Raw genomic sequence first — 26,916 nt, 5'->3', positions numbered from 1 at the left:
GCAAACACAGCCATCCAAAGGTAAAGATAGAAGTAAGCGCTCTATATATGTTGAGCGCCGTCTTTTCTTGTAAAATGTCCGGTGTAATCAGTAATACCGGTGTTGTCATAAGTTTATTAACCAGTGGGAAAATGTCCTCACCGTCACATCCCTAGTATTGAGATTACCAGATAACAGCAGACTCCTCACTCTAGCTTTTAGTGGCCTCAGTTGAAATGTGTCTCTTAAATCAACCAAAGCCAGACCTGATTCCTCCACTGAAGTGTGTTATGAATTGTGGGGATTTCCAGTGTAGCAAGAGTTTATGAGGACATTAACCAGTCTTATGAGTGATCACATTTCAGTTTAAAGTTCTCAGCTTGTCCTTTTGGTGTGAGATCTCTCCCTGTCTTTCCCAGAATGCCAGAAGTACAGATCAACAACGCTGCTTCCTTCTTCTCTGTTAGGACCAGAGGCTTCGGCTCCACCGGTCACCTCAAAGCTCAACTCCTCTCAAAGCGATCGAGTGCAAACACCCATCCTCTTTAGAGACTAATTAATTCCTTCCCCTTCATCTCGATAAGTCATGTCAATTTGTTTATTCCTCAAAATCAATATTTGCTCTTCCAGTGTGCAGATGAGAGACACAGAGAGAGAGAGAGAGAGAGAGAGAGAGAGAGACGCAGAGATAGAAAGAGAAAGAGAGAGAGAGAGATGGCTCGAGCCTCTACTGCCAAGCCAGATTTGGCTGTCAGAGCTTTGCCAGGGGCTCTTGTCTGAGGCTGCTTATTTTCTGTTCTGCCTTTGTTTTGGGCCGACTGGCATCTCCATAGTAACGGCCAGAGAGTGGCGGGTCTGGCTGCACTCGGCGCCACATGAAATGGAGTGGGTACATGCAGTGCTCTTCAGATAGGGATAGGCCCAAGATCACAGAAAGTTACAGTGAAGCTATTTTCTCTTGGTCTTCACAACTAGTGCAATAAATCAATATCAATGAACAAAAGGGGCACATGCTGGCTTGGACACACTTTTGTTTTTGACGCTGTTAGAGTCCGAGTTAATGCACCAAGCAGAGCTTTATGACAGGGGAAGTGACAGTGGAGAAGGGGTTATGAGCAGAGGATGAGAGGTGGAAGAGGGGGGAGTAAAAATGCCTGCGGTTTCCAGGGCTATCTCCCAGACTGCCTTGTTACCGTAAGCCAGCTTTGAATAGGCCGAATTAGCGGCAGCCGTCCGGAGCTGAAAGAATAGGGGTGAGTCAGCCGCTTTATTTTGCGCGAACAGCGTTTCTTTCATTCCTCCCTTTCTCTGGACCGCTGCGTGCCCCCTCCTCTCTCTCTATGAGTCAGTCCCGATGTCGCTCTGACCGTGTCTCACCCTTTCCTATCTCTCTCTTCTCCCACTTTCTTTCTGTCCGTCCTCTGTTCTAATAGAGAGAGCCAAAGTCCCGCCTGACTTCAGTGTTTGGTGGATCTGTTTCAATAGTTTTTTTGCATCGCTCTTTCTGAAAATTAAAACATGATACTGGAGTTTTCTGTTCACACTTTAAGCTAAATGCAACAGCAAATTGTGACTAGCTCACTAGTTTTACTAAGAATAAGCAATGGCTGTTTTTAGGGCTGAAATGACTTGTCAATTAATCGATTAGTAGTCCATCCAAGTTATTTACAGAATTAGTTATTTATAAAGCACCAACGTCAAACCTTTACGTCTTCACATGTGAGAATTTACTGCTTTTCTCTCTTATATCATTATAAATTGAATATAATTGTATTTTCAAGCGTTAATCCAACAGAAAACTTAATATTAAGATGTTATCTTGGGGATCTGGGAAATTGTTAATTGCAGCCATAACTATTTTCTTACTTTGTTATGTTGTTGAAGTTATAAAGCGCTCAGTTTAATTTTTTTTCTACAATGGTCTAGGGCTGCAACTAAAAATAATTTCCATTATCAATTAATCTGTTAATTATTTTCTTGATTAATCGATTAGTTCTTTGGTCTATAAAATGTCAGAAAATGGTGAAAAATGTCGATCAGTGTTTCCCAAAGCCCAAGGTGACATCCTCAAATGTCTTGTTTTGTCCACAACTCAAAGATATTCAGTTAACTGTCGTAGAGGAGTAAAGAAACCAGAAAATATTCACATTTAAGAAGCTGGAATCAGAGTATTTTGAACTTTTCTTTCTTAACAATTGACTCAAACCGATTAATCAATTTGCAAAATAGTTGCTGATTAATTTAATAGTTGAGAACTAATTGATTAATAGATTAATCGTTGCAGCTCTACAATGGTTGTTTTAGGACTCATTTGTCAGGCTCAGCTCTGTTAGATTTGGCTCAGCCTTCATCAGCCTAAGCTGCACTTTATTAGCCTTAGCTGTTCGTAGGCATCATTCTTGAAGTTACTCTAATTACTAGTTTTGATATTATAAACACTGTCAACATTGCAGTGGCAATTATGACTTGCATCTCCATATTTTTAAGATGAGCCTGAAGTTGCACAGCTGAAGCTGACGGTTTCAGAGCTAACTTGTAGCTGAGCCTGACAAGATGAGTCCTCTGGTGCCATCACCAGGCCCCATCAGTATAACAGCCTCACGGGGTGACTAGCATGGCTATAGACTTTTAGTCTTGTTAAGTAATTAAACAAACACTGCTTGTTACACACATTTTTCTTAACATCCTGCTGTCACACTGTGGCCTTTGAATTCTCTTGTTATCTCTGCCTTTAACAATGTGTCCTCCTCTCTTATCTGTCCTCTGTGTATTTCTTCTCTCTCTCTCTCTTCCTCCATCTCGTCTCGTTGACCTCGTTCAACCTCCGCCATGCCGCCTTTCCACACTGTTAATTTCAGGAGAGACGATTAGGGTCTTTAGCACAGCTTTATGTGCTATTAGAAGCTGTTTAATTAGAAAGTGAGCTGAAATGAACAAATCTCCAGTCCTCACATGGTGTTGACAAACTCAGGTGTTAGACACACTCACACACTCACACACACACACACACACACATGCTCGCTTGTATTAAAACCTGGCCTGTGCTGATAATATGAGTGCCATTCAAATGCTCTGGTGGCAGGCACTCTCTGAAAGACAAGAGTGGATCTGAGTATCTCCTGAAGCAGCCAACAGCTATGTCAACATTGGCTCGCCTAATTCTCACGCACAGTGGGAGACGTCATCTCTTCCTGCAGGAGACCGAAAACATCAAGCTGAAAGCAGCAGCTAAAGTGTGGGCTACTTCGGCGCCGAACACACTCAAATATACACACACACACACAAAGACAAACAAGCTTAATAAGACAGTAACTGCACACTTAACTCATCAACACAGTCAAACAAAGGTGAACAGAGGAGAGAAACCAGACATGTCGTACAGTCCAGTCAATTAATTATACAATTATTAAAATGTGGTTGTGAGTGTTTGCTATTAAAGCTGTTTATTTGAGATGATGCTGTCGGGTGACCTTGTGACATGGTAACGTTAGCTGAATGGAAGTACTTTAAGCAAGCACCGTACTAATTACAGACACAACACAAAGCATCTAGGTTTTCACTTAGGCAGACGCAGAAGTGAATCATTTATTACAGTATTGGTGTGATGGTCTTGTGCCAGGTCCTCCTGCTATATTTAGTTTTTACTTAGTACCCTTCCTCCGTTTATTCTATATTTCTTTATTCTTGCATTTTGAATATGTTCATTTCCTGAATTTGATTTTAAAAGTCGAGTAAAAGTGTAGTTCCTGGTATGGAAAAGTCCATGGTGCATTCAGGGCTGTTAGAAAGTCTGTTTAATGTGAGAAGTTGGTGTTCTGATTTTTGCGAATGCTTTTCAGATACCAGTTGTAATTTTCAGAAGTCTGAGCTTTACGGCAATACGTACACATATACACTTTATACTCTGATTGGTAAATCATGCTGTTCTACAGTATGGTATTTCTTTATAGAAGACTGTTGCTATGTATAAAGGCCCAGACACACTAACCTGACATCAAAGAACTAGCGGCAACGAAGGACGACCGTTGAGTCGCCTCTCGTCGCCTTTGTCTCAGGCAAAAAGTTGCACTCGAACACACCGCAAAGACGACAGCTGACGGCCAACTACCATGTACGTTCTGCGCTCGCGAGACAGGAAATAACTCTCGGCATTTGCCGAACATTTTCACACCACTCTCACTCACCACTTAGCTTCATTCCAGATGACCATGTCGCTGTGAAAATATCCGTGTATTGGAATGATCAGTTGAGATAAAGATGAAAAATGAGAAGAGCCTTTTGTGTTTTTCCTCTTGACTTTACTCGTTGGCTTGCTTTCCTCACTTGTTGAGGAAACTTGAGGACATGTAGGTGAAACTGTTCAAACCAATCAGCTCTCTTAGAAAAAATGTTTTATGGTTTATGGTCTTATCTAATATAGAAATGTGGCAGGATAGGTGCCGTATCCATTGGTCTTTGAGCCTCAGAACTACCACAGTCACTGCTGCTTTTGGCTCAGGACTCCATTTCCCAGCTTTTTATCATGAACATTTCTCCAGACCTCCATCATTTGAGCCAGAGGGGTATGGCTGCCTGAGATTACATGTCTGGTAGCTCCGGCTGAATTTGGCACTGCGGGATCACAGCTCTGGCTGAATTTGGCACTTTGGGATCCCAGCGCTTTGTCTCACTGTGTTGAAAACACATTTGGGAGAAGAACCATGGCAGCATCTCAAATTCATCCCCACCCATTCAAGTTTCTGTCATGCTCTGCTGTCGCAGTTTTGCTTCATCACCTCAGCGAACGGCGTCACTCTTGCTTCGTGACCACGAGCCGGAGACCGTTCGGTGATAGTCTTTTTGTGAGAAATCTGCACTATTATGAGCCTGTCTGAATGCACAGAAAGTGAAACAGAAAGGGAGCAGGCCCATGACAGTTAATGTATGATAGTGTGTGCATGTCTGTGTGATGTTTGGGTATGTGTGAGTGTGTGTAGGGATGACTCAGAGCAGTTGCTGGCAGCTAAGGTGAATGTGTTAAGCCCCTTGAGCCAGCCAGTTGATTAGAAATGTGGTTTGAGACGATAACTGAATCGGCGTCTTCCCTCAGCCATTTATTTTTCAGAGATTATTTTTAGTCTCAATAAAAGAGGTGTTTTTGTGCCCAACTGCAGCTGAACTCGCTCAGCACACTGACACAGTAGCATTATTCAAAATTACATTTCCTTATTGTCATTTTACAGAAGTGCCTTTGGGTCACTTCAGTTGTGGTATAGAAGTGCTACTTTCCTGCTGACATTGAAATAGGAAATTTGTCAGTGTTAAAGGAATATTTCACTCACAAAATGATCATTTGTGTATCAATTACTCACCACCTCTGTGTTACCTTTATTTTTTTTTGCACATCTCCATGGTGAATGAAGAATCAAAAAACCTCACTCATATGCAAATGGTCATTTTGTGGGTGAAATATTCCTTTAAAATATGAATTCACTGACACCAAGAGTGAAACCCATACTTTGTAGCTGCTGCTGCTTGAACGCAGGCCTACAGGACTGAAAAAGTAAACAAGTGAAAGCACACAGTATGTTAAAATAAGACTCCCGGCAAAGTCTATCTCTTCAGTTAGCAAACACTCACCTGCCGTAGACGTGAAAGGTTTGTCGTTTCTTTCGTCACAGAGAAAGGAGGCTGTAGCCAGCTTGGATTTAGCCTGATGTCTACATTTCATCTTTGTCTTTTACTTGCTATTTTGTCTTTTGTTGTGAAGCACTTTGTGATATCTGCTCTTGAAAGGTGCTATATTAATAAACTTATTATTGTTATTATTATTATATTCAAGCTGTTCCCAGCCGTTCTGCTCCATTAAAGACAAAGCTACAAAGATTTAGGGACACCTTTCAAGCCTTCAGTGGTTGCTGTTTCAAATTGCAAAAAGTTAATTTCGTTTCCTGATTGTGAATAATAATTATGATCACAGGGATTTAATTTGGAGCGATTTTATTTTGGAGCTTTTGGTGTGTTAGTGCCGTGGTTGTAATCTGCATCCTTTTGGTCATTAGTCAGTCTCTCTACCTCCAGGCCAACCTGCTTCTCTTGGTTGGTTGTTCTCATGTTTTGTAGCTATAACAACTCGCCCATGCACACACACCAAACACCCACTCTTTCCCATTGTTATAGTGATTTCAGATTCTTTTGCTTGCTACAACCCCCCACATACATACATACACACACACCTTCAAATATACAACCACACACAGCAAGCCAAACTCCCACTCACTCCCCAGCACGCTGCATAGGAGCGCCTCAGTAACGTCTCACATGAATGCGTGCCATAGGGAATCAGCAGGGCTTTGATAACAACGTATGTTTTCATGTAGGGATTGGAGTGTGAAGATCCCTGGAGGGAAGCAGGGCCTTTGCCAGAGGCACTGGGCCAAAGAGATTTACAGTGGCTGCACTGGAGAAATGTTTCACTGTTCACACAAAATTGAGTCCCAAAGAAAGGTGAGGTTTCTGAGGAGCAGGAGAAAAGTTCACAGTGAAGTCCCCGTTATTATCACTTATAGTCTGTAGATTATGCAGCCTATAGATAGGATGTATTTTAATAAAATACAGTTGTACCGACAGAGTACAGTAGAGCACAAAAGCCTTTTCCATGCCGCGAGGCAGACAAGCGCTCGCGTCTGCCTGTCTATTCACATGAGGAGCGCAGAGACCCCGGTGATTCCAGCGGGACGTCAGTTGAGTAGGCGGTCCTTAATGTGGCCAAGGGACACATTTGCGTACACACTGCTAAAAGAATGGGGCCATATGTGGCCCAGGGCACCTCTGAATGTGGTCTGACTGATCGGATCTCAACGCATCCTCAATGCGCCTTGAGTATGTTCACACCTGTTCTTAGAGCTCTCCACTTCAGAGATCCGATCACTGAGGATGCATGTTAATACCAGGTCTGAACAGGGCGATAATGTATATGCCACAAATTTGGCATCTTTGCTTGTAGAGTGAACTGCTTACATTTTTTGACAGTTTCTCTGATGTGAGAGTGCCTCGGTGGCTTTACCAAATCTTGCATGTTGTGATGTCCTGTAGTGGTGCAGAAGGGAGAGACAGGCACGAAGACAGCAGCACATATGAAAGCTGCAGGTGGGGAGATGGGTATTATGCAGCTACGCAGGATCCCAAGACAACCAGAGAAGCAATCTGCTCTTTGTTTTTAGCTTAGCTGTGTGCATATAGTGCTGACTACACACCCACACACACAAACACACACACACACACACCACCAGGTGAGTTCCCTGGGATCCAGCAGTGGAGTGATGTTGACTAATTGCCAGTAACAAGGACATTAACACTATAGTAAAAGGTTACTGTGGCGCTGCTTCGTTTGATATGTGAGGAAAAACACCCTTTAGGTTTCACTGATATCATATATTATTATAAACTGTGTGAACAAGCGGTCTTGTTTCTTACGTCATCGCCAGTACATAGAAGGGCTGACTGGAGCGGCAGCATGACTTGTCTCTAATTTGACAATGCAGTGGTTGTGACTGTGCGTCCTTGAAGTTTATGTGTTGTGTGCACGTGCGCGTGTGTTTGCCCTGGTGAGCCTTTCGCATGAGTGTGTGCAGAAAGCGCAACATTCTCACTGATACACAATACCCAGGAGTCCTTGCTGCTCCTCTGATGCGATGATGCCGAGCTCTGCTGATGGTGGTGATATGTACCCGTTTGACCTCTCGCTCGTCGAGCAAACAGAAAGGGAGAACAAAAGAGTTGGAGGACACAATGTTCTTTTCAATGTGACCTTAACTCTTTTTACACCTCTGAAAACTTGCTCAGTATGCTGGGAATGGCTTCGCTGGCAACGCTGAAAAGTAGTTCATTTTAGAGCGTCGGTGTAATAATAGAAACAGGCTTAGTGTACTAAAGTTACCATCAACGCTCATCACAAATAATTCAGTTATTCTCAAAGGCATGTGTGTCCAAATCCCAGAACCCATTGCTACAAGACCTCCAGGCTTTTGGCTCGTACCCTGTATTAGATCACTTCTTTGTGCTTTAATCGACCAACACCTGGCCGTCTGGGCAAAAAACAATAAATAAAACAGGCTGTTAACACAAAAGCATGAGCAAAATAGAACTATCCCTGACTGCAAGAAAAGCAGAAAAAGAGCCTTTTATTTTTAGCCCTTGAATGTTTCTTCTAGGCTTTTCCTCAGTTGCCTGATGTAGTTGTCACTTCTTATAACCCCCCTGAACCTACTCATCGCTCTAGTACCTTTTTCTGAAAGCAGCTCATCTACAGTTTGACACTACAGTCATTAAGAGAAGAAGGCAAATGCATCTTTTTTAGTTGGAGCATGCTGAGCTCTGAAACCAGGGCCGATAAGTAAATCTTAAAAAAATCAATTACACTGCCGGGGGCATGGAGATGCCGCCGGTAATTTTGTCCCCGAGCAACAGGAGGCAGTGGAATGTGGCCTAGATCTGTTAGCATTCAGAGTTTTTTTGGATTACACCCAGTGTGACAATTGAACAGCTTAGTGCTTCTGAATATTAGTATTCAGTTGTTAATGCTGCGGCCGGCCCCCGCATCTATTTTTGGCAGACGATAGCAGAGCTGGGACAACGTTGTGGTGGTATTCGTTATTCCCTGGGTGCTAAATAAAGAGGCACAGTCTTTCTCTCTCTCTCTGTGTCTCCCTGTGTTTTAACTGTGTGTATCTGCTTCTGTTTCTTCAACATATACAGTATGTGTCTTTTTTTAGATATTAGTGCACAGGGCGAATGCTTGGCCTGTGTGAACACACACACAAGTTGCGGTTACTCGCTGTCAGAAACATCGGTGAAATACACTTAGCGGAGGTAATTTCCAAATAGGCGAATTAGTCTCCTGCTTTGACATAACCACCGCTGCTAGAAAGTAGAGCATGGATTTAATTAGCGGAGGTATTTTGCTGGCGGTAACATTATTAGTGTTATAAGTTAGTATCAAGTCTGACACCGGGGAAATACAGTCTTACGGCTTACTCACGTCAAACTGGTGAAATACACTGGTTCGATTCTGCTTCCAGTTGGCTGTCTGCTTGTGTTGACTCCAGGGAAGTGAAGAAGAGTCTGGTTGTAACGTTTTATCCAGCATCCATGTAATGTAGGCTATAATGTTAGTATATCTGCAGTCGATGAGCCTGCCCGTGGCAGAAGTGAAGAAAAGTTTGGTTGTAATGTTATCCAGCATTAGCGGGTTATATCCAGGATCCAGCAGCAGTGAACTGAGCTGTCTGCTGTTTTTATTCAAAGTGTATTAATATTAGATGTGTCGTCGCGCCAAATTGCACCAAATTCGACAAAGCACTCCATGGGATCAGTCGATCAGATGAGTGATTCTCGAGATATGCGAAAGACATACCCACAGACAAAGATTCCTCGCTTTATAGTTGATATACACCTGCAGTTTCTGTCTTCCTATCACTATCTCTAACTCTAATTCTCGCACAATGGAGTTGTCTGTTTATCTGTTTTCATTAAATGGTTTATGACCTGTATCAAAGGCAGTCTTTGTCTCCTACTCATATTCCTCTCTTCACCATCACAAGCAACTTTCTTTCTTTCTAGGCACTTTTTGTCCTCACCTAGATTAAGTGTGTATGAGGAAGATTGCAATAGGGTTGCTACAGTATTGCTGAACTGCAAAATTCCTATTTTAATCTACAATTACTTGAAGCTGCAGTGTGTAGAATTGGACCAAATATGATTAAAAGGAAAATTCACTATATCCTGACAGGAGAGCATGAGACAGTTAATCTGAAAAAAAAATCATGTGCCTCTGTGTCCTCCGGTGCTCCTAAGTGCATCTGCAAGATTTCACAGACCAAAGGGAGACAACCAATCAGAGCCGAGCTGGAGCCTTGCCGTCTCTGAGCAGCTGTCAATCACTCGGGAACTCCGATCAAACGGTCAAACTAGGCAGCGCTAATCAAATATGAATCAATATATTCTGTTACTGTAATGCCTATTTCTAGCATTTGCATTTTTTCAGAAACATCTTGTAGTGTATTGTTTAGCTTTAAAATGAGAAAGTTTGTGGCCTGGCAGCCATGTTGAGATCAAGTTGAGGAAATACCAAGCACCGCCCACCAGTCGGAGCACAGCCAATAGGAACGCTCTCTCTGAAATGACCTGTGATTGGTCAAAGTCTCCCGTCACAGGCTCGATTTTTTAAAGTCTGAAAACAGAGCCACGAGGAGGTGCAGAAGTCTAGTTATCTCTCAGAACACTTGAATTACAATATGCTGAAAGGTTATTATGGAATTTTTGGCAATGATGCCAAAAGCATTCTGCCTACTGCAGGTTTAAGTGATCAAAATAAACCATGTATAATCCTACTGGTGTTGAGGAATCTATCTTCAGTGTGTAGAAACAGAAATTACTACACCATGTACTCCGTTAAACATTATGCCATCAGTGACATATTCTAAATTGAACTTTACAGTGGTATCTCATGTGCATCTGCAGGGTTTAACAGTTATCTTAAGGAGAATATGAGAGCAATTTCAGATCCGACTATTCATTTTACATCTTGAAAACGCTGTTCAATGTGCAAACGCCATTAACTCTGCAAACTTGCCCGCAACCCTTGAATACCTGCCATGCTCTCTTCCTTGTGCTTTCATGAGAATAGTTGTTCTCACAGTACTTAGAATCTTACCTAGAAATTCAAGTGTGATCCTTCACTTGAATTTCGCACAATAGATACTAGTCATTTTAGAATACTTGAGTTGAGTTTTTGTACTCATTCATCCACATTGGGCATGGTGCTTCAGAGAGACAGTATGGCAGATACTTCAGACAAACATGAATGGCTGATTAGCCTTTTTTTTTATTTTCAGGCCACGCTGTGACTGATGAAAAAGTTCCCTGTTCTCATATGTTGATTGGGGGGAATGAGGCCAGGGTTTCCATGGTGATGCTTGTAACCTAGTCCGTCTCTGAGGGTCTGAGGATCGGTCTCCATTGTCCTCCAGGGAAGAGATGGAGAAAAGAGGGTGAAATTGAGAGAAAGAGAGGCGGTCACAGCTCGGCTTGTGATATACTAATGAGCGATGGTATACACATGTGAAATACACACTATTATTATTTAAATAACACATTTTGAGTGGTGTTTTTTTTCCTGTGACATGTTCACAAATCCACGCAGAGAAAAATGAGAGCAATCTTATTTGATTCAGTGAAAATATGGCTCAGTGGAGCTGTAAGATCATATGTGATTGCCAGAGAGTTTAAGAATCCAACCCCAAAATCATATACAGTCCATCCAAGATTCAGAAGCTCTGCATCTCAAGTATGCATAATAACTATTCATTCTGGCACCCAACTCTGAGTGAAACCGATACTCACCAGCGCAAAATGGAAATTAAAGTTCAAATAGCCCCTGCTGCATGGCATGGTCCCCAGGTGCCGATGAATCCCTTTCCCAATCTCTATAGCTCACACAGGCCTCCTAAACCGTCCGTTACGAGTGATGTGCTGCTCCGAGACAGTTCTGTTTTGTTTACACATCACTCGGTTATTTCTCGCCTTAATTCTGCTTTTATCTTACAGATAGCGTAAAGCCACGTCAAGATGGATATGCAGTATTTCTTGAGCAGATGGCTGAGGTGTGAGCATGTGGTAATACTGCTCCCAAACAGCTGTTTGTAGCTGATCTGTGTTTTCTACTCCGTTGTGTTGACTCTCGGTGTCCTCGCCAGACACTGTAGCACTAATTGGAAATCTTGTCTTGTGGTTTCTCTCGGTAACAAAAGATAGAGATATTACTATTGCATTTTGCAGTGATTTAAAGCATAATGAGCTTTTATGTTGTGTTTTTATCCACTTAGTAGAGATAAACATTAAAGTTAAGACAAGGCCAAGTCTTGCGATGGGCTGAGGTGGAGTTTGAAAGTAAATTGTCACACACAATTTTTTTTTTGGCTTTGTGCTTTTGCCTCATTATATATTCTAGTAAAGAGCCCTTCCTTGGAGAAGTTTTCAAAGATGCCAAAAAGCAGCTCATTGTTTGAAGTGACTGCAGCAGTGATTGGATTTAGTTTGAACAATAGCAAAACTTCATCAAAGTTGGATTGTCATTATTTCCGAAGACACGATGCGAGACCGGCGCAGAAAGTCTCATTTCCCTCGAGAAGGTGGAGAGACCAGACCTCGGTATCTCAATGGACTATGACTTGATTCGCTGCTTAATGTTTGAGTCCCATACAAGAGTTTGAGCCTGAATATTATATTCCCCATTTAGTATCTGTGTACCACTTAATGATTTCTCAGAAGTTTGAAACATCATCCTGAATAAACAGTTACAAAGTGTTCATCATTCACATCCCAAAGTAGTAGTATAGCAGTAGGCTAATCTCTGCCCTGAGGAAGAGTTCGTCCAGGTAATCTGTTTTAGGACACCATTTCCAGGACTCGAAACACCTTAAAGTTTCAGACTTTTCCCTCTAGTAAATCTCTGTGAATTTACCTATAATTTATATGATTAAAAAAAACAGAATGATTCTCTATAGGTACGCCTGGTTTTGTTATACCACCAAGTAGTGCTTAGATTCCCAGTGTTCCTTCCTGTTGATGCGGTTCAATACATCACTGTTAGTAGTTTACTACATGTTTGTTTGCCCAGTAGGGTCCTAGTATAGTTCAGTCACTGGCAATGTCTTACTGGGTCAATTGATGGAACTGAAACCTTTGGCACGTTTCCACCAAGCAGTCCAGTTCAGTTCAGTTTGTTACACATTAGAACGGTTATTTTTGCGTTTCCAGTAACAAAAGGAATCTTTTTTCGGATTCTTTTTTTAATTTCGATTCATACCTTGTTAAGGAAGTGATATTTTCCACCGGTTGTCCACGTTAGGTCAGATAATCCTTTATTATATGTTGATGTAAAGTGTTCCAGCAGCAGAAGGACCTGCGGTTCTCTCTTTCACACACCTCGGGTGAAGCAGCCTGTCACCGAAAGAGCTGTTTAACAATGCACGTAGGGAAGCAGCACCTTTTGTAGTCCATCTTTTGAACATTGTAGTTTCACCACAGCAGACCTGCGTCACTAACACCCGCCACCGTCGCATCATCACTTCAGAGCCTATAGCGTAAGTGCAGTCGGATTCTCCTAACACCGCAGTTGTCTTTTCCTAAGTCCTTCTGAATTCTCCTTCACATCTTTCCTTGACCTCATGACGTTTTCCATCGAGGTCAAGGAAAAGTGGTTGGGAAAAGCCATTAGGACATCATTTTTCAACTGCAGCTGAGGTCTAATTAGGCAGAGTAATTGAAAACACCTGTGTGGGTGCAGGGCCTTTAGACAAGTCTGCAGGGCACAATTTACAACCAATGCCAACGTTAAGTGCCAAAGAAGTTGTAAAAAAAGTAGTAGTGGTAGCCCATCACTCTGCAGAGAGGATGCCTGTTAACCTGCCTGAATCCTACAAATGTAACTGTTTTTGCTGTGCACATATTCGTACCTTACTGGTGCATTTTTGCTCCAATGTTGCTCCAGCTAAAAAGATCTTAAACTGTGCTGTAGTTCTAACATAATCGGTACAGGATGTTTGTCTGTACTATCAGACAACAGATCAACACTTTTTCCTAACTACATGCAGCATCAGACCTCGACTGAACTGCTCGTGTGTGTCTGGCCCGTGTGTTAAATCAGTCATTACCACCTCGTGTTCACTGACAGCTTCAATAGCAACCATACAAGATAAAGATTCATCAATCTGTTGCTCTGTTTCCTCGAGTCACAGTTGTCCATCTTTTATTCATCACCTTCATTCTTTTATTCTTATATTTATCTTTGAAGTCTCTCTGCCCTCCCGCTGAGTCCGACGCAGCATGCAGGCTATCACAGTCGTTTAGTTTATTCAGCAGGCGAGGACGGTTGACATCTCACATATTTCAATGACTCCAGTCTGTGTTGACTGTTTACCATTTAAACTTTTCTTATTCTCCCAGACAGATGACATCCCCTCCCTGCTCTAACATTTTATGAATCATCTTTTTTTCCCCAGTTGATTTAATAGTCTCACTTTGTCTGTTTCTTCTCTCCTTTCTCCTCCTCTCTTTATCTGCATGTCTGATGTTTGATCATCTCATAGTTTATTGAAGAAGTAAATTCTATGGAGCAAAAATGCTGATTCACCCTTCTTACTCCTTTCTCAAGACTCACACCTCATTACTCAGGATTTGATTTTTTCGACAGTATATTGTCTCTAAATACTGCAGGCGAAAGGCAAAGTCCAAGATGTTGAGTTATTCTTTTATCTCCCATTCTGTCAATATCTGCAATCAAGTCTGGGTAAAGCTGCTATACACGAGAGCTCATTGGCTTCTGTTAAACAGAGTTTTGCATTATCTCTTCCTCCAAAATATTCTTTTGCCAGTGATATATCTGATGCCTGATATTAATTTGGGCAAACAGAGTAAAGACAGATGGGATAAAGATTCCTAATAAAAAGCTCCATTTGAAATGTAGACTGACAACAACTTTTTTGTTAACTTAACTGCATGTAGGAAACTTGTGTTCTTATTTCTATTTAATATCATTCAACATGATAATGTGTATTTGTGTTTATGCATCTGCCTGCAAAGTATGCTCTCACAAATATATACCATGTCCACTAAAGTGATTATTTGTCTCCTTTCTGTCCCTCTTTCGCTGTCTGCAGGGACCCAGCTCATCGGACGATCCTTCCAGTTCCAGTTCAGCCAGCACACAGCAGCCTCGAGATCGACACAGTTTTGTCCAGGAACACTTCCAGGCTCAGTACAGGTGAGAAGCATAGACATGAGCAGCATGATCAGACGTCGCAAAAGCTTTCTTTCACTGTTATAACTTTGTATTGTTCCCCGTTTGTTGGCATTTAAGTTCAGGATGATGTCCAATCCACTGCTTTCTACTAGACTCTGTAACTTCTAGGAATTTAAGATGGCCACGGCGTGACCGAACGCATCATAAGCTCAAGTCTGATCGAGTAGATTCTGTAGCTAAACAAACCTTTCATCCTATCTTGAAGTGCATAAATGCCCGAGAAGTAGTCCAGAAGAAAGTCTAAAGCCGTAGTTCACTTCTGATCCGTGTACGCTGAACACAAGACTGTGACTTCTTTCAAACTTTACGGGATGACTCAAAGGTGGATACCATTCATAACACTTTAAATACTTTAAGAGAACAAGTTTTCCGAGTTTGAGCAACATGCAATGTGTTGCTGGTTGTGTTTTGTATTGTTTTGTTTTCTATATTAGTTCTTGTGAGTGTTTGCTTTGGGACCTCCAGTGGTTTATCCTGATATAATACATTTGACCCCCAAAAAATGACAAAAACTTCTGTCAAAAGCATATAACTCAAAGCTCTTAGCAAGAAGTAGGACAAGAACACATTTTTCTATCTTAAGTACCTTATCAATAATGCAGTAGGCAGGCTGGATTCCACCAGGCACTATATCTAATGTCCTGAGGTTGTGTTTAAATAAACAGAGAGCAATACATACCATTAAAGAGAATAGGTATTCAACACAGGTGAGAATATTTTTTCTCCCCTGCGGATAAGAATCAGTAGCTTGAGAAAGTAGGTCAGACAGACCTATGAAGGATTCAGGGGATTCTTTAGTACTGCCTTCTGGCTCTCTTTGCTTCATTCACAGAGGGAAGTCAGAAACTTTTTTAGTCAGAAGGTTCTGTGGTTTAATAGAGTCTCTAATGGAAGTGACTCCAGACCTTTCAGTGACCCTGTCGGCACACTTGGCTGCGTACGTTTATTCACCTCTTACCTTTGCTTTCCACTTTCTGAGCAATGTAACCCTGATATAAGATGGTTAATAAGGAGAAAATGGCAGACTTGTTTCATTTCAGACTTAAATGTTGTGATTGTAAAATCACATTATTTGAAATGACTCACTTAGGGATAGCAGGGAAGAGAAATATTCTCTGTCTTTGCAAACGTTTTGTAATGAAGTTCAGCTCAGTGCACACTCTCTTTCCCCTGTGCTAATGGCTCCAGCTTGGCTAAAACAGCCACTAATGCATGATCTATATGGAAAGGCTTTCAGGAATACTATTAAAGAAGGAGGTATATCCATATTCTATCCCTATATCTATATCATATTCATATCAGGTTAGATAAGGTTCTTATTCAAGTGGACTGTTGGAAGTGCGAGAGAACTGTAGCAGAAATTAATTAATTAATTTATTACTAATTTCAGTCATTTTCAAGCAAAAAAAAAAAGCCAAATATTCTCTGATTCCAGCTTCTCACATGCGAATATTTGATAGTTATTTTTGTCATATACAGTATGATAGTAAACTGAATACAATTAGCAATTAGAAAAGGTCACCTTGAGCTTTGGGAAACATTTTTCTCTATTTTCGGATATTTTATATACAAAATGATGAATTGCTGAAAAAGGATCTTTTATACTTTTCCCCTTTCCGTTGGTGTGTTATATAGTTTTTTTTGTATATGTAAAAGGTCTGCAAAGTTACAAAGCCCAAAGTCCACACCAAAGGGAGTTACTCTCCCCCACAGAAACACTGCTCCTGAACTGCCTGAAACACCTCGCTTGAAGTCCTGCCTTTTCTTCTGTAACGTGGTGATGTCACCAAGTAACACATTTTGCCTAGTTGCTAGTTTGGCACTCCCTCAAACAAAGCTAGTGCGGAGCTGAAGCGGAGTCTGAAAAGTTTGGTTCAGTTGACCAATCATAACAGTGGGCCAGCTGACCAATCAGAGCAGACTGGGCTTTTCAGGGACAGAAACAGCGTTTCAGACAGAGGGGGAAAAGAGGTGCTGCAGCACAGCTGGTATGAGAAAAGTAAATAGATTTTTGAACAGTAAAGCATGTAAACATGGTCTAGTAGAAACCCAAAATACAAGTATGAACCAGAAAATATGCATAATAGGTCCTCTTTAATCAAGAAAATAATGTACAGATTCATCAACGAATCAATGGAAATAATTGGAAGTTATCTTTCTAGTTTGAATTTCTGCCCCTGTTATAACAATCCATTGATATTACCACTGTGCCATTGCTAGCTTTGTGGTGCTAGTTAGGCAGCTTTAGATGCAGATAAACAGAAAACACTCAATGACTTCAGATCACAAACTGTAGATTTAACAGTTCTCCTGGGATCATTTTGAGATGTTTATTCATGCAGTTGTTTATTAAAAGTTTAGCTTGCATGTTTTGAACACTCAGCTAGGACCAGCGTCTCCTGTGTTTTGCAGTTTTCAGGTGGAATTATTGTTCTGGAAATGTAACCCCGCCAGCAGGGAATCAAGCGAGTTGGATAGATTGATCAGTCGTTGACAGTTGTTGACAGCTGGTTTCACCAACTTGTCGCAGCTGATCAAGCTTGTGAATAGTTTCCCTGGCTCCTCAGCTCTGTGGGAAATGAATGGACTTTTGCGGGGCCAGTTTGGGTGCCAATTCAACAGTCTGAATACCGAGAGTAGTCCTGTCATGTTTGGTCCATCACACACGGTCGACCCGCAGCAGATTAGAGTGTGAACCAATCAATAAAGAGGTCAACCTCTGACACTTGTACATTATTGACCACTACGCTGCGAGGTTAACCAGCCATTCATTCGTGGGATTATCCCATTCCCTCATCGGCGAATGATGGATTGAGCACTTAGAGGCCGACTGTATCCCAGCGGAGCCTCGTCTCCCATGATGCTCTCTGCCTGACTAATTGAAAACGGCTTGAACTAAATGAATTAACTGATTCAGGGCAAGCAGCTTGGAGATCTCCTTCAGTCTCTTTTGCTCTGTCTCTTCTTTATTCTCTCACACATTATTCATACACACACACACACCTTAGTGTTTATATGGCATTATCAGATTAGCTGATAATAGTAACAACACTCTGGGATATATTTACGTCTGAGGCTGGTAGGGATGCAGGAGAGGCTCCTTAATGGACCACAGGTCACCAGTAAGCTCTTTTCCCATGACAGTTATGGTTTTATGGAATGTATTACAGCCTAACATAGAAGGATGAGAAGGGGAGCCCGCTGTCACATCTACTGGTTAACGCATTTCTTCTCAAACAAACCAAAATGTGGCCAAACACAATGTCAGCCGATGTTTTAAAATCAGTTTTAACCCCTTCAGTGGCCAGTTGCCCTGAGAGAGTTTGGCTCACTGCCCTCTGCTGGAATTAGAAAGGAACGCGGCTTCAGTTTGCCGTCAGAAAGGGCTGTCTGATGGCAAGGTAAAGCAGTATATTGCCTCCGTGCAGTAACTCCCATCTGTTTCTCCAAACTGCCGCCCTTCATCTACTACCTCACACAGCCCCTCTTCAAAACACCCGAATTATCCTTTTAAGATGTCTGAGTCTTGAGTGCAGTATCAGTTTATTTGTACAGCTGTTTTCTCCCGGTGTGTCCATGTAATGTCCCAGCTAACAAGCTTATCATGTAACTGCAAACCTCAAAAAAGCAGGACTGTGGGATTCACCTGAGGGGGTTTGAGTAAGATGTGTATATATATATATATATATAGAGAGAGAGAGAGAGAGAGAGAGAGAAGAAGCAGAAGATGTGATTTTTCACTGCAGGGTACCTGCCTCTTCAGCGTGGGTGTGTGTCGCTGGTTTTGACAACAGACAGAACATGTTTCTCGTTTCTGTTGTAACATCGCTAGTAGCGATTACAGTCCTTTTTAATAAGTTAACATGAATGCATATATAGTTTTGTAAAGGGCTGTAACTAATGATTATTTTCATTGTTGCCTAAACTGCTGATTATTTTTCAATTTATTCGTCGTTTATAAAATGTCCAAAAATAGGCAAAATGAATCACAATTACCTAGATTACCTTATCTTTAAAATGCTCATTTTGTCCAAACAACATCTAAAATTCTAAGATATTCAATTTACAACTATATAAATCTCTCACATTTGATGAAAAAAACAGTCTTGGTGTGTTTGCTTGACAAACGATTAACAAGTGATTATTAAATTTGTTGCTAATTGAAATTCTGTAAATTGATTGGCTGATTTTCTAATTTAGTTTTGTACATAAAGTATATTTTATATTGGTCTCTTCATACTCATACTGATATTCCTCTTAATATACTAATCTAAATTGTCATACTGTTCTTTTATGATACTTTATATTTTTATGATACCTTTAATCATGCGTTTCTGCTGAACACTGTTTGTTCCAATATTTAAAAGTAAGTCACTATATTACGTAACTCCTAATGAAGTCTAAGACTCTAAGAAAGCTTGCTGCGTCACAATAAGTTGGTCATTAGTTTCAAAAAGGTGAACAAATCTCTTTAAACATAGCCATTGTTTTATATCATCCTATATCATAACCTGCCTTCTGGGATAGCAGATAAAAGACGAGGCACTTAGCTGCATCCGGTACATTTACATCACAGAGCAGGGATGTTCATTAATGTGCATATTCCCCGTTACTTATAACTTAATGAATAAATGAAGCACTCAACATGTTCACCCAGTCTTCATTTCCTCACATAACAATTTGTGCCCCTTCTCTATCGGCCTCAAATTGCTGTCTTCTTCATATCGTAGAAATAAATAATGTGTTATTTAACACTTATATTACTTTCTCACTCCATGACCTTAATGAAAGCGCTGGCTACTCTGCTACAGAACACATCACACACACAAGTTATGCTCTAATTGAGTGTTGATTTGTTTCCAAACTCGGAGGCAGTATTATCCCTGCTGACTCACTCTCATTTAATAAATAATAGACCAAGACGCCCGGATGGTTTGGAGTTTGTTTTCTACTCTGGGTTTCATCAGACCTTCTTCAGTGTAAATATGCTTTATATCCATTTGTATTCTCATCACATTAGTCTGTCTCAGTCTGAGCTGGTTTCAGTCTGCTGAGTCGAGAGACCTTCATCTGCTCTCCTCCTCTTTACTCTGTGTAATCGCTGGGGAACCGGAGTCACTTTGGCTCTAAATGCACTCTAACAAAAGAGCAATCACTCCCTCTCAATTTCGCAGCGTCTTATTTTTGTTTCTTTGTTTCTGCCTTTCGTCTGTCTTCATCTCTCTCTGGCTTTCCCTTCTCTCTCTGTGTCTCTATCACTCGGTTGATCTCTCTTTCTTCCCTCTTCTTCCTTCCTGATTCTTTTTATATCCCACAGATGTGCTCCTCAGAGGCATTCAGCGGCGTTGTCTGATCTGAATAAATGTTTGCAGTTAGAGCCGGGGCTGTCTTGTGGTTTGGGCTGCTGATGTGGGAGTCTGTGCTCAAGTCACTGCGTTGTGCCGCGGCGTTTAAATGAGTCTTTGTCAAAGCTTTCCCCCCCTCCCTCCTCTTCATCCTCCTCCTCCTCCTCCTCCTCCTCCTCCTCCTCCTCCTCCTCCTCCTCCTCTGTCTGTCGCTCTCAGTTTGTGGCATCTATTTTTAATGGCCTGGGAGACGTGCGGAAAGCCCCAGCCTCTATCTCCGTCTCGACAAACAAGATACTTACTTTTTTTCTTCTGGCTTTTATTTGGATGCAGATTTGAAGTGAAAATGTTGTCAGATATAAACTCCAGTTTCTATGATTTCTAGGTTTACAGAGCTATTGAAACAAAGTCAACTGAAAAATACATACAAGCGAACAAATCGCATTGTTCTTCTCGGTCCCTGAAAAGTTGAGCCGAGAGCCATGAACAATTAATGTTTCACAAAGCAAAACCTTTTTAAAAGCCACTTATGCAACAAAACTGATATCTGTCCAGTATGAGACGCTACCTTCCACCACCAATCATATATTTTTATGCCAGATTCCTTTGAAGACTCAACGCTTCATAAAAGAGTGCAAACTTTCTCTCATCTTCAAAGATGGTCCGCAGGGGCTCCACTTTTCACCCAGGTTGGGATGCGCTGGCGTTGACCTCTCCGAGGCATCCGTCTGGTCGCTCCGTCCACGCCGCGCAGCTGAGTGGCTGCTGAAAATATGGCCAGACGCTGACCTTCCTCACTTTGATTTTGACGCTTTCACCACCCACAGTGTTTTCTCCGAGCCCAGCCTCACGCACCACTCTCCCTCCCGCTGATACCACCCAGCTCCCTGTAGTACCACACTTTGAAGTGGGTGCTAGCCAGTTAGTGCAGGGCATTACGGCATGGAAGTAATTCTTTGATCTCTTTTTTTATCCTTTTTGTTTTGCAAAGTCATCTGTACGGAGTCATTTGAGTTATACGGTAGTTTATGGTTACACACACCAGCAAGTACATATCTGAACCACTGGAGCCTAAGGGCGCTTTCACAAGTCATAGTTCGTTTAGCAAGTCTGAATCAGAGTGAAATTGATACTTTTGGGTCGTTTTCTATTTAGTCTGGATCGGTTTCACAGTGCACAAATTAAAAAAAACTATTTGCTGAGGGCTGTGTACGAAGGAGCCAATTTATCTTTTTCGTCTGGAGAGCTGCCACTTCTATGCAAGGAATCGCGGACTTTGATATATTGCTGTCCAAGTGTTTTCACTTTGACTCAGCACTGATCTACTGTGTCTTCACGAATCCCTTCTCCTCCAATTTATCTTGAATGACTTTATAAACGTCACTGTTTTTGTGGACTTTATTTAGCATATTCTGTATGTTCTCTTCAGCCCTGATTGCCTCCTGCAGAAGTCCAGTTCAGTCCTCTCCCACTCATGTTAACCTGTCGTTTACCTCTGTTCATCTCAACAAACATCCGCACAGGCAGCCTGCATTTCGGTTCACTTGGAAACGGTAGGAGACCACCTCTCGCAAGCGGTCTCGGACCTGTTGCTTTGGTCCACACCAGAGTACGATTAGTGTTCACATCTCCCCAAACAAACCGCACCAGAGTTCCATTAAAACGGACTAAATGTTTATTTTCATTTATCTTTCATTTAACCAGAAAGGTCCCATTGAGATAGAATATCTCTTCTGACAGGGAGTCCTGGCATTTAAAAGCTCCATACGACAAACACCATTACAATTAAATTAGACTTTGATCCTCAAAATGTAGTCAGGCTGTATTTGTGATTGCATCCAGGGTGAGGCCAAAGGAAAAAAAAAAATCACAGTGATTTTCTCTCTAGAATTGAGATTACAATTTAGAGCTGCAACGATTAGTCAATTAATCCTTTAGACAATCGACAGAAAATGAATCAGCAACTGTTTACAGAATCAAATAATCATTAAAGGGATAGGGTGTTTTGAAGTGGGGTATCAGTTTAAGTGCACGCTACGCTATATTTAGAATATTTTCAGCGCTTTATCTCGCCGTCAGACAGCCCTTTCCTTCTCCTTTCCGACGGGGAACTGAACTGAAAGTGAAACTTATCTATGCTCTCTTCAAAGCCAGCTGACTCCGTTGACAAAAGCAATGTAGATAAGTTTCAGTTCAGTTCCTCCTCGGAAAATATTCTAAATATAGCATACACTTGATTGATTTTTTAGGTGAGCCTTTCTTTTAGATGGCTAAATTATATTTTGCTGCTGCCCCCGTCCATACCAGTACATTGCTTTGCTCCCGTACTGGTGCTCCTGTCCGTTTCTCCAAACTGGGGGCATGCCGACCATCATCTACTGTTGGTAATACACTGATTAAGTGCTGCATACAACCCCACTTCAAAACACCTAAACTATCCTTTTAAAGTCATTAAAGGCAGACATACCAGCTTGCCAAAGAGAAAAAGAGCCCAGGCACAACCTCCCATCTCCCCACTCTCCTGCTCTACCCATCTCCAGTGGCTATTCCTGTTGAATATGAATTGTCAGAATCATATTAGCTTCTGGAACTGGTTTTTACAACAGTTTATATTCTCAAACTTTTCCTGTCTGGGACCCAAACTGTGCATGTTGAAGTTCAGGCCTCCAGATTCTTGGCTCATTAAAACACACTAGTGCTTTTCCACTGTGGCGACCCACCAGAAAATCACCTGTAACACCCAGTCCCGCGCGTGTATGTGTGTGTGTGTGTGTGTGTGTGTGTGTGTGTATATGCTACACTGCACACACACACTGGCTGGAGCAGATACCATGGAGGAGTCGCTTGTTTGGAGAATCAGTTCCACCTCACGTAAATGCACTGTGTCCTGCAGCTTCGCCCTGAACATCTGAATTGCTGCGTGCGTGCGTGTGTGTGTGCATGTGAGAGAGAGTGCAGAGTATGGGAAAGGGGGAGACAGGAAAATGTCCAGGAACTAGAAAGTTATTTGTCATTCATAGCAGTGGCTTCTGTAAAGGTTAAAGAAGCTTGTACCCAAAAGGTTGCCTGTTTGAAAAAGTAAAAAACGTAACATATAACCCGTGTACAGTTCTATAACAGTTTTAAGTGTTGGGTCAATGGAAATGTTTGTCCCGTACTGCTCACAGCGGAAAACAACCAAAAAATGGTTTTAACACACTTTTAAAGCATGATACACTTGCAAAATGTTGTTGAAGGAGAATTCTTGGTGACAGAGTGACTCTGCTCGCAGCGCTCTATGCAGCATGCTGACATCATTATTGATTTTGAAGGCTGCTGTTTATTTATTTTATGGGTTTTTCTGTTCACTCGTTTTGAACACTGTGCAGTATGAGATAGTTCCAGTGTTTTAACTGGGCACAGTGGGGTGACAGCTGGCAGACCAGGCAAACAAAGGATCGGAAATTAATCTGACTATAGACAGCCAATACTCAATTCCATCCCAATAGAGAGCTCCAGGGATGATGCATTTTTGTAGGCCAACCCAGGAAGTTAGCATCGCTCTGGTTACCTGGACAAAAAGCCAATGAGATTTTTCCACTTTTATGTCGTAGAACAAAACGTTAAAATCTCTTCAACTTGTGTTAACTACAGAACTTATTTCAGGCATCTAACTAAAAACCCATTTACTTCCATACAAGGGTACCGAAAGTGCTCAAATGCTAACTAATTTCCGGGTTTTAGGACTCATTCCTGCAGCACTCTATACTGTGGATTAGATTTAGACATCCTGACCTACATATTATTATTTTTGAATTGTTCATATATACAGTTCATGCTAAAAAACAAAACAATCACCTAGTTCCAATCCAGTCTTTTGTCCTCACCTTTGTCAACTGGAAAAGTGCAGTCATGTGTGTCCAGGTAACTTCTTATCACACGGGTTGACAAGAGTCCATTTAAGTTATTTGCTCAGTTAGTTTTAACCAAGAAGCTCATATAGGTGACATTGAGAAGAGGCAGTGACTTAATGCTTATAAAAGTGAAGGTGAGAGAGAAAGTGAGTTTGTGTGAGATTTAACACGAGTGTGTGTGTGTGTGTGTGTGTGTGTGTGTGTGTGTGTGTGTGTGTGTGAGTGTGAGTGTGAGTGTGTGTGTGTGTGTGTGTGTGTGTGTGTGTGTGTGTGTGTGCGTCTCAACTGCCCCTTCAGCTGAGTTAATTTCCCCTGACAGGGGGTCTCTACTCGTACTCTCTGATAGAGAGAGATGAGTGCCCTCCAATCCACAGCCAGTGACACATGACTGACTGACTGACTGACTGACTGACAGGCAGACAGAAGAAAATTAACTCTCTGAGCTCTCTCTCTCTTTCAGTCTCAGGAGGAGCACTGACCTGTAGACAACTGTGGTCTATAATGCAGCTCCAAGTTTGCTGTGGTTGTGTTTTTTGGTGATGTGGCTCCTACCAGCTGGCAAACATGACTGGACTAGAGGATTAATGTAAAGCTGCAACGATTAATCAATTAGTTGTTAACTTTTAAATTAATCGGCAACTATTTTGATAATTGATTAATCAGTTTGAGACATTTTTCACCATTTTCTGACATTTTACAGACCAACAAATGAATTGATTAATCGACAAAGGAAGTAATCATTAGTTGCAGCCCTAGATTACTGTACTGCATTAAAGCCTCCTAAACAAACATACTATGTTTAGATGCTTGTCTAGATATTAGCTGTCAGGTTCGTTCTTTTATAACTAATATGAGTCACCTGTTTTCTCAGACTTTGACAGGTCAAATGCAGGTGCAACTAATAACAATAATTGCTGCATTCCAGCTAGGTGTGCACATCCCAGGCTCCTTTTATTGTGCTTCACTGCACACCTAAATAGAGCCATCAATACTAATTAGTTACACCGGTGATTATCCGTAACACTAGTGATTACTATTACAGGTCAGAATGTCTGCCGTGAGAAAGGTGTATAACATAATTGAATGTACCTTGTGCTGAAATAAATGCACACTCACTTGTGCTGTCTGTCAGAAACAGAAGATGAGAACGTTTAAGGACACTAGTATCTTCTGAGGGAAAAAAGCTAATTTAATTCTCTTTAAAAATTAAAAAATAAAAGTGATTTTTATTCATAGAGTAGAATGCAGGTCACATTTTACTCTTAAACTTATAAAACTCTGGTGGTCATGATGCGTGCTTTTGCATCTAATGCAGGACAAACCTGAGGCTGACTCATGAATGTACAGCGATGCTTCGCCCGTAACAATCTAGCCAGGTGCTGTAAATATATATTCTGCACACAACCCTTGGTCATTCATCATTCACAGTAGGCCTGTTTACACACATTTTTCTTGACTTACCAAAGCATCAATGCATCTGGTGCTGCTGCTGACGGCGTGTTGTCTCTCTGTTTTGCTTGTCCTGGCTGTAAAACGTGTTTCGCCCTAAAAGATCATGAATAATTCTCCGTGGTACAGAATGAGGATGTGATTTTTGGCACTAGCGAGAGAAACTACATTAAAGTGTCATGATATTCTTGACCTCTGTTTTTAGAGAATGAATTGTGTGGAGTAATTTTTACTGCAGGTCAATCTAATTGGCATCTAGTTTAAGCCTTCAACAGAGGCCTGTACTACGAAGCGAGTTCAACATAACCAGGGTATCTTCTCGTTATCTGGCTTAACCAACCCTAACTATAATATTGCACAAATACGAAGGAGTTAAACTCATAATCCAGGCTAAAAGTAACACAGTTGAAGCTGCCAAATGCAAAAAACTAAAATTGCAGATGTGTGAATGCGTAAACTAACAGACTTATTAATTTAACGGAATATTCAAAAGTCAGATATAGGCAGCTAGATGGGGGAAGTGATATATAAATAGCTTTCAAAATAGAATAGATGAGTGGATTACACTTCATTATGCCCTTTGGTAATATTGTGGCGTGTATGACTACTTCAGCCTTCTCTCAGCTGCATCCCCGTCTCCGGTGGTGTGAAATGGACTTGGGAGCAAGTAAAAAACTAAATATAAAAACATAAGCAGTAAACACCCACAGCATGCAGCCAGCTGTCCTGCTTGCATTTGTCAGTTTAAACTGTGTTGTTTTTAGCCTGGTTTAGGATTTTATCCACTTCCTGTTTGTGTAATATTATCATACAATCTGCACACCGAGCTCTGATTGGTCAATAGGCGGTGTTTTTATACAAGCTGATCTCCTATCTTGAACATAACCTGCTCTGGAGCAGCATAAGTTACCATGGCGATCTACCTCGGTAAGAAGTGAACCACCACGTAGGGCTGAAAACCCTGAAGGGTTAACCCTGAAGTTACCTCGCTAACCCTAAATCCTGCTTCGTAGTACAGACCTCAGTTCTTCAATAGTAATTAAATAACAACACAGAATGAAACTCTCAACCTTTATGAAAGGAAATGTTTCACTAAAAGTAGTGTTGCATAGCCAGACTTATCTCCACCGCGCTGTGTCAGCACTAGAGAAAGGTCTGGCTCCACACATTATCATTCTGGTGTAGGGGAAAAAACACTCTTTTACCCAAAGTCTACGTCCGGTGGACTAGGATAAAAGTAACCCCAATTTCTTTTTTACTTTCTTTTTTTGTAGTTCTATTTACTCTCTAAGTGTAAATACCAGCAACAAACTCTGTTTAGTTGTTTTTGGGTCTGAGTCTCCACCTGAGCCCAGACCTCCATCCATCACTGTCAGCGGAGCTGTCGGCTGACACTGTTTACACCTTA

The 26,916-nt window shown here is 41.5% G+C and overlaps 1 protein-coding gene across 1 annotated transcript in view; it reads left to right on the top strand.

Annotated features, from left to right (window-relative positions):
• usp43a (ubiquitin specific peptidase 43a) overlaps positions 1–26,916 on the top strand; it is a 130,876-nt gene that overhangs the window by 33,292 nt on the left and 70,668 nt on the right. Inside the window, exon 3 of the mRNA XM_074630513.1 lies at positions 14,679–14,782. Within this exon, the coding sequence (XP_074486614.1) occupies positions 14,679–14,782 (104 nt within the window). The remainder of the gene's footprint in view (positions 1–14,678; positions 14,783–26,916) is intronic.

Source organism: Sebastes fasciatus, chromosome 3, assembly GCF_043250625.1.
Source record: "Sebastes fasciatus isolate fSebFas1 chromosome 3, fSebFas1.pri, whole genome shotgun sequence".
NCBI classification, from domain to species: Eukaryota; Metazoa; Chordata; class Actinopteri; order Perciformes; family Sebastidae; genus Sebastes; species Sebastes fasciatus.
Note: the sequence above shows the minus strand (reverse complement) of the source record. Positions and strands in the feature narration are given on the sequence as shown.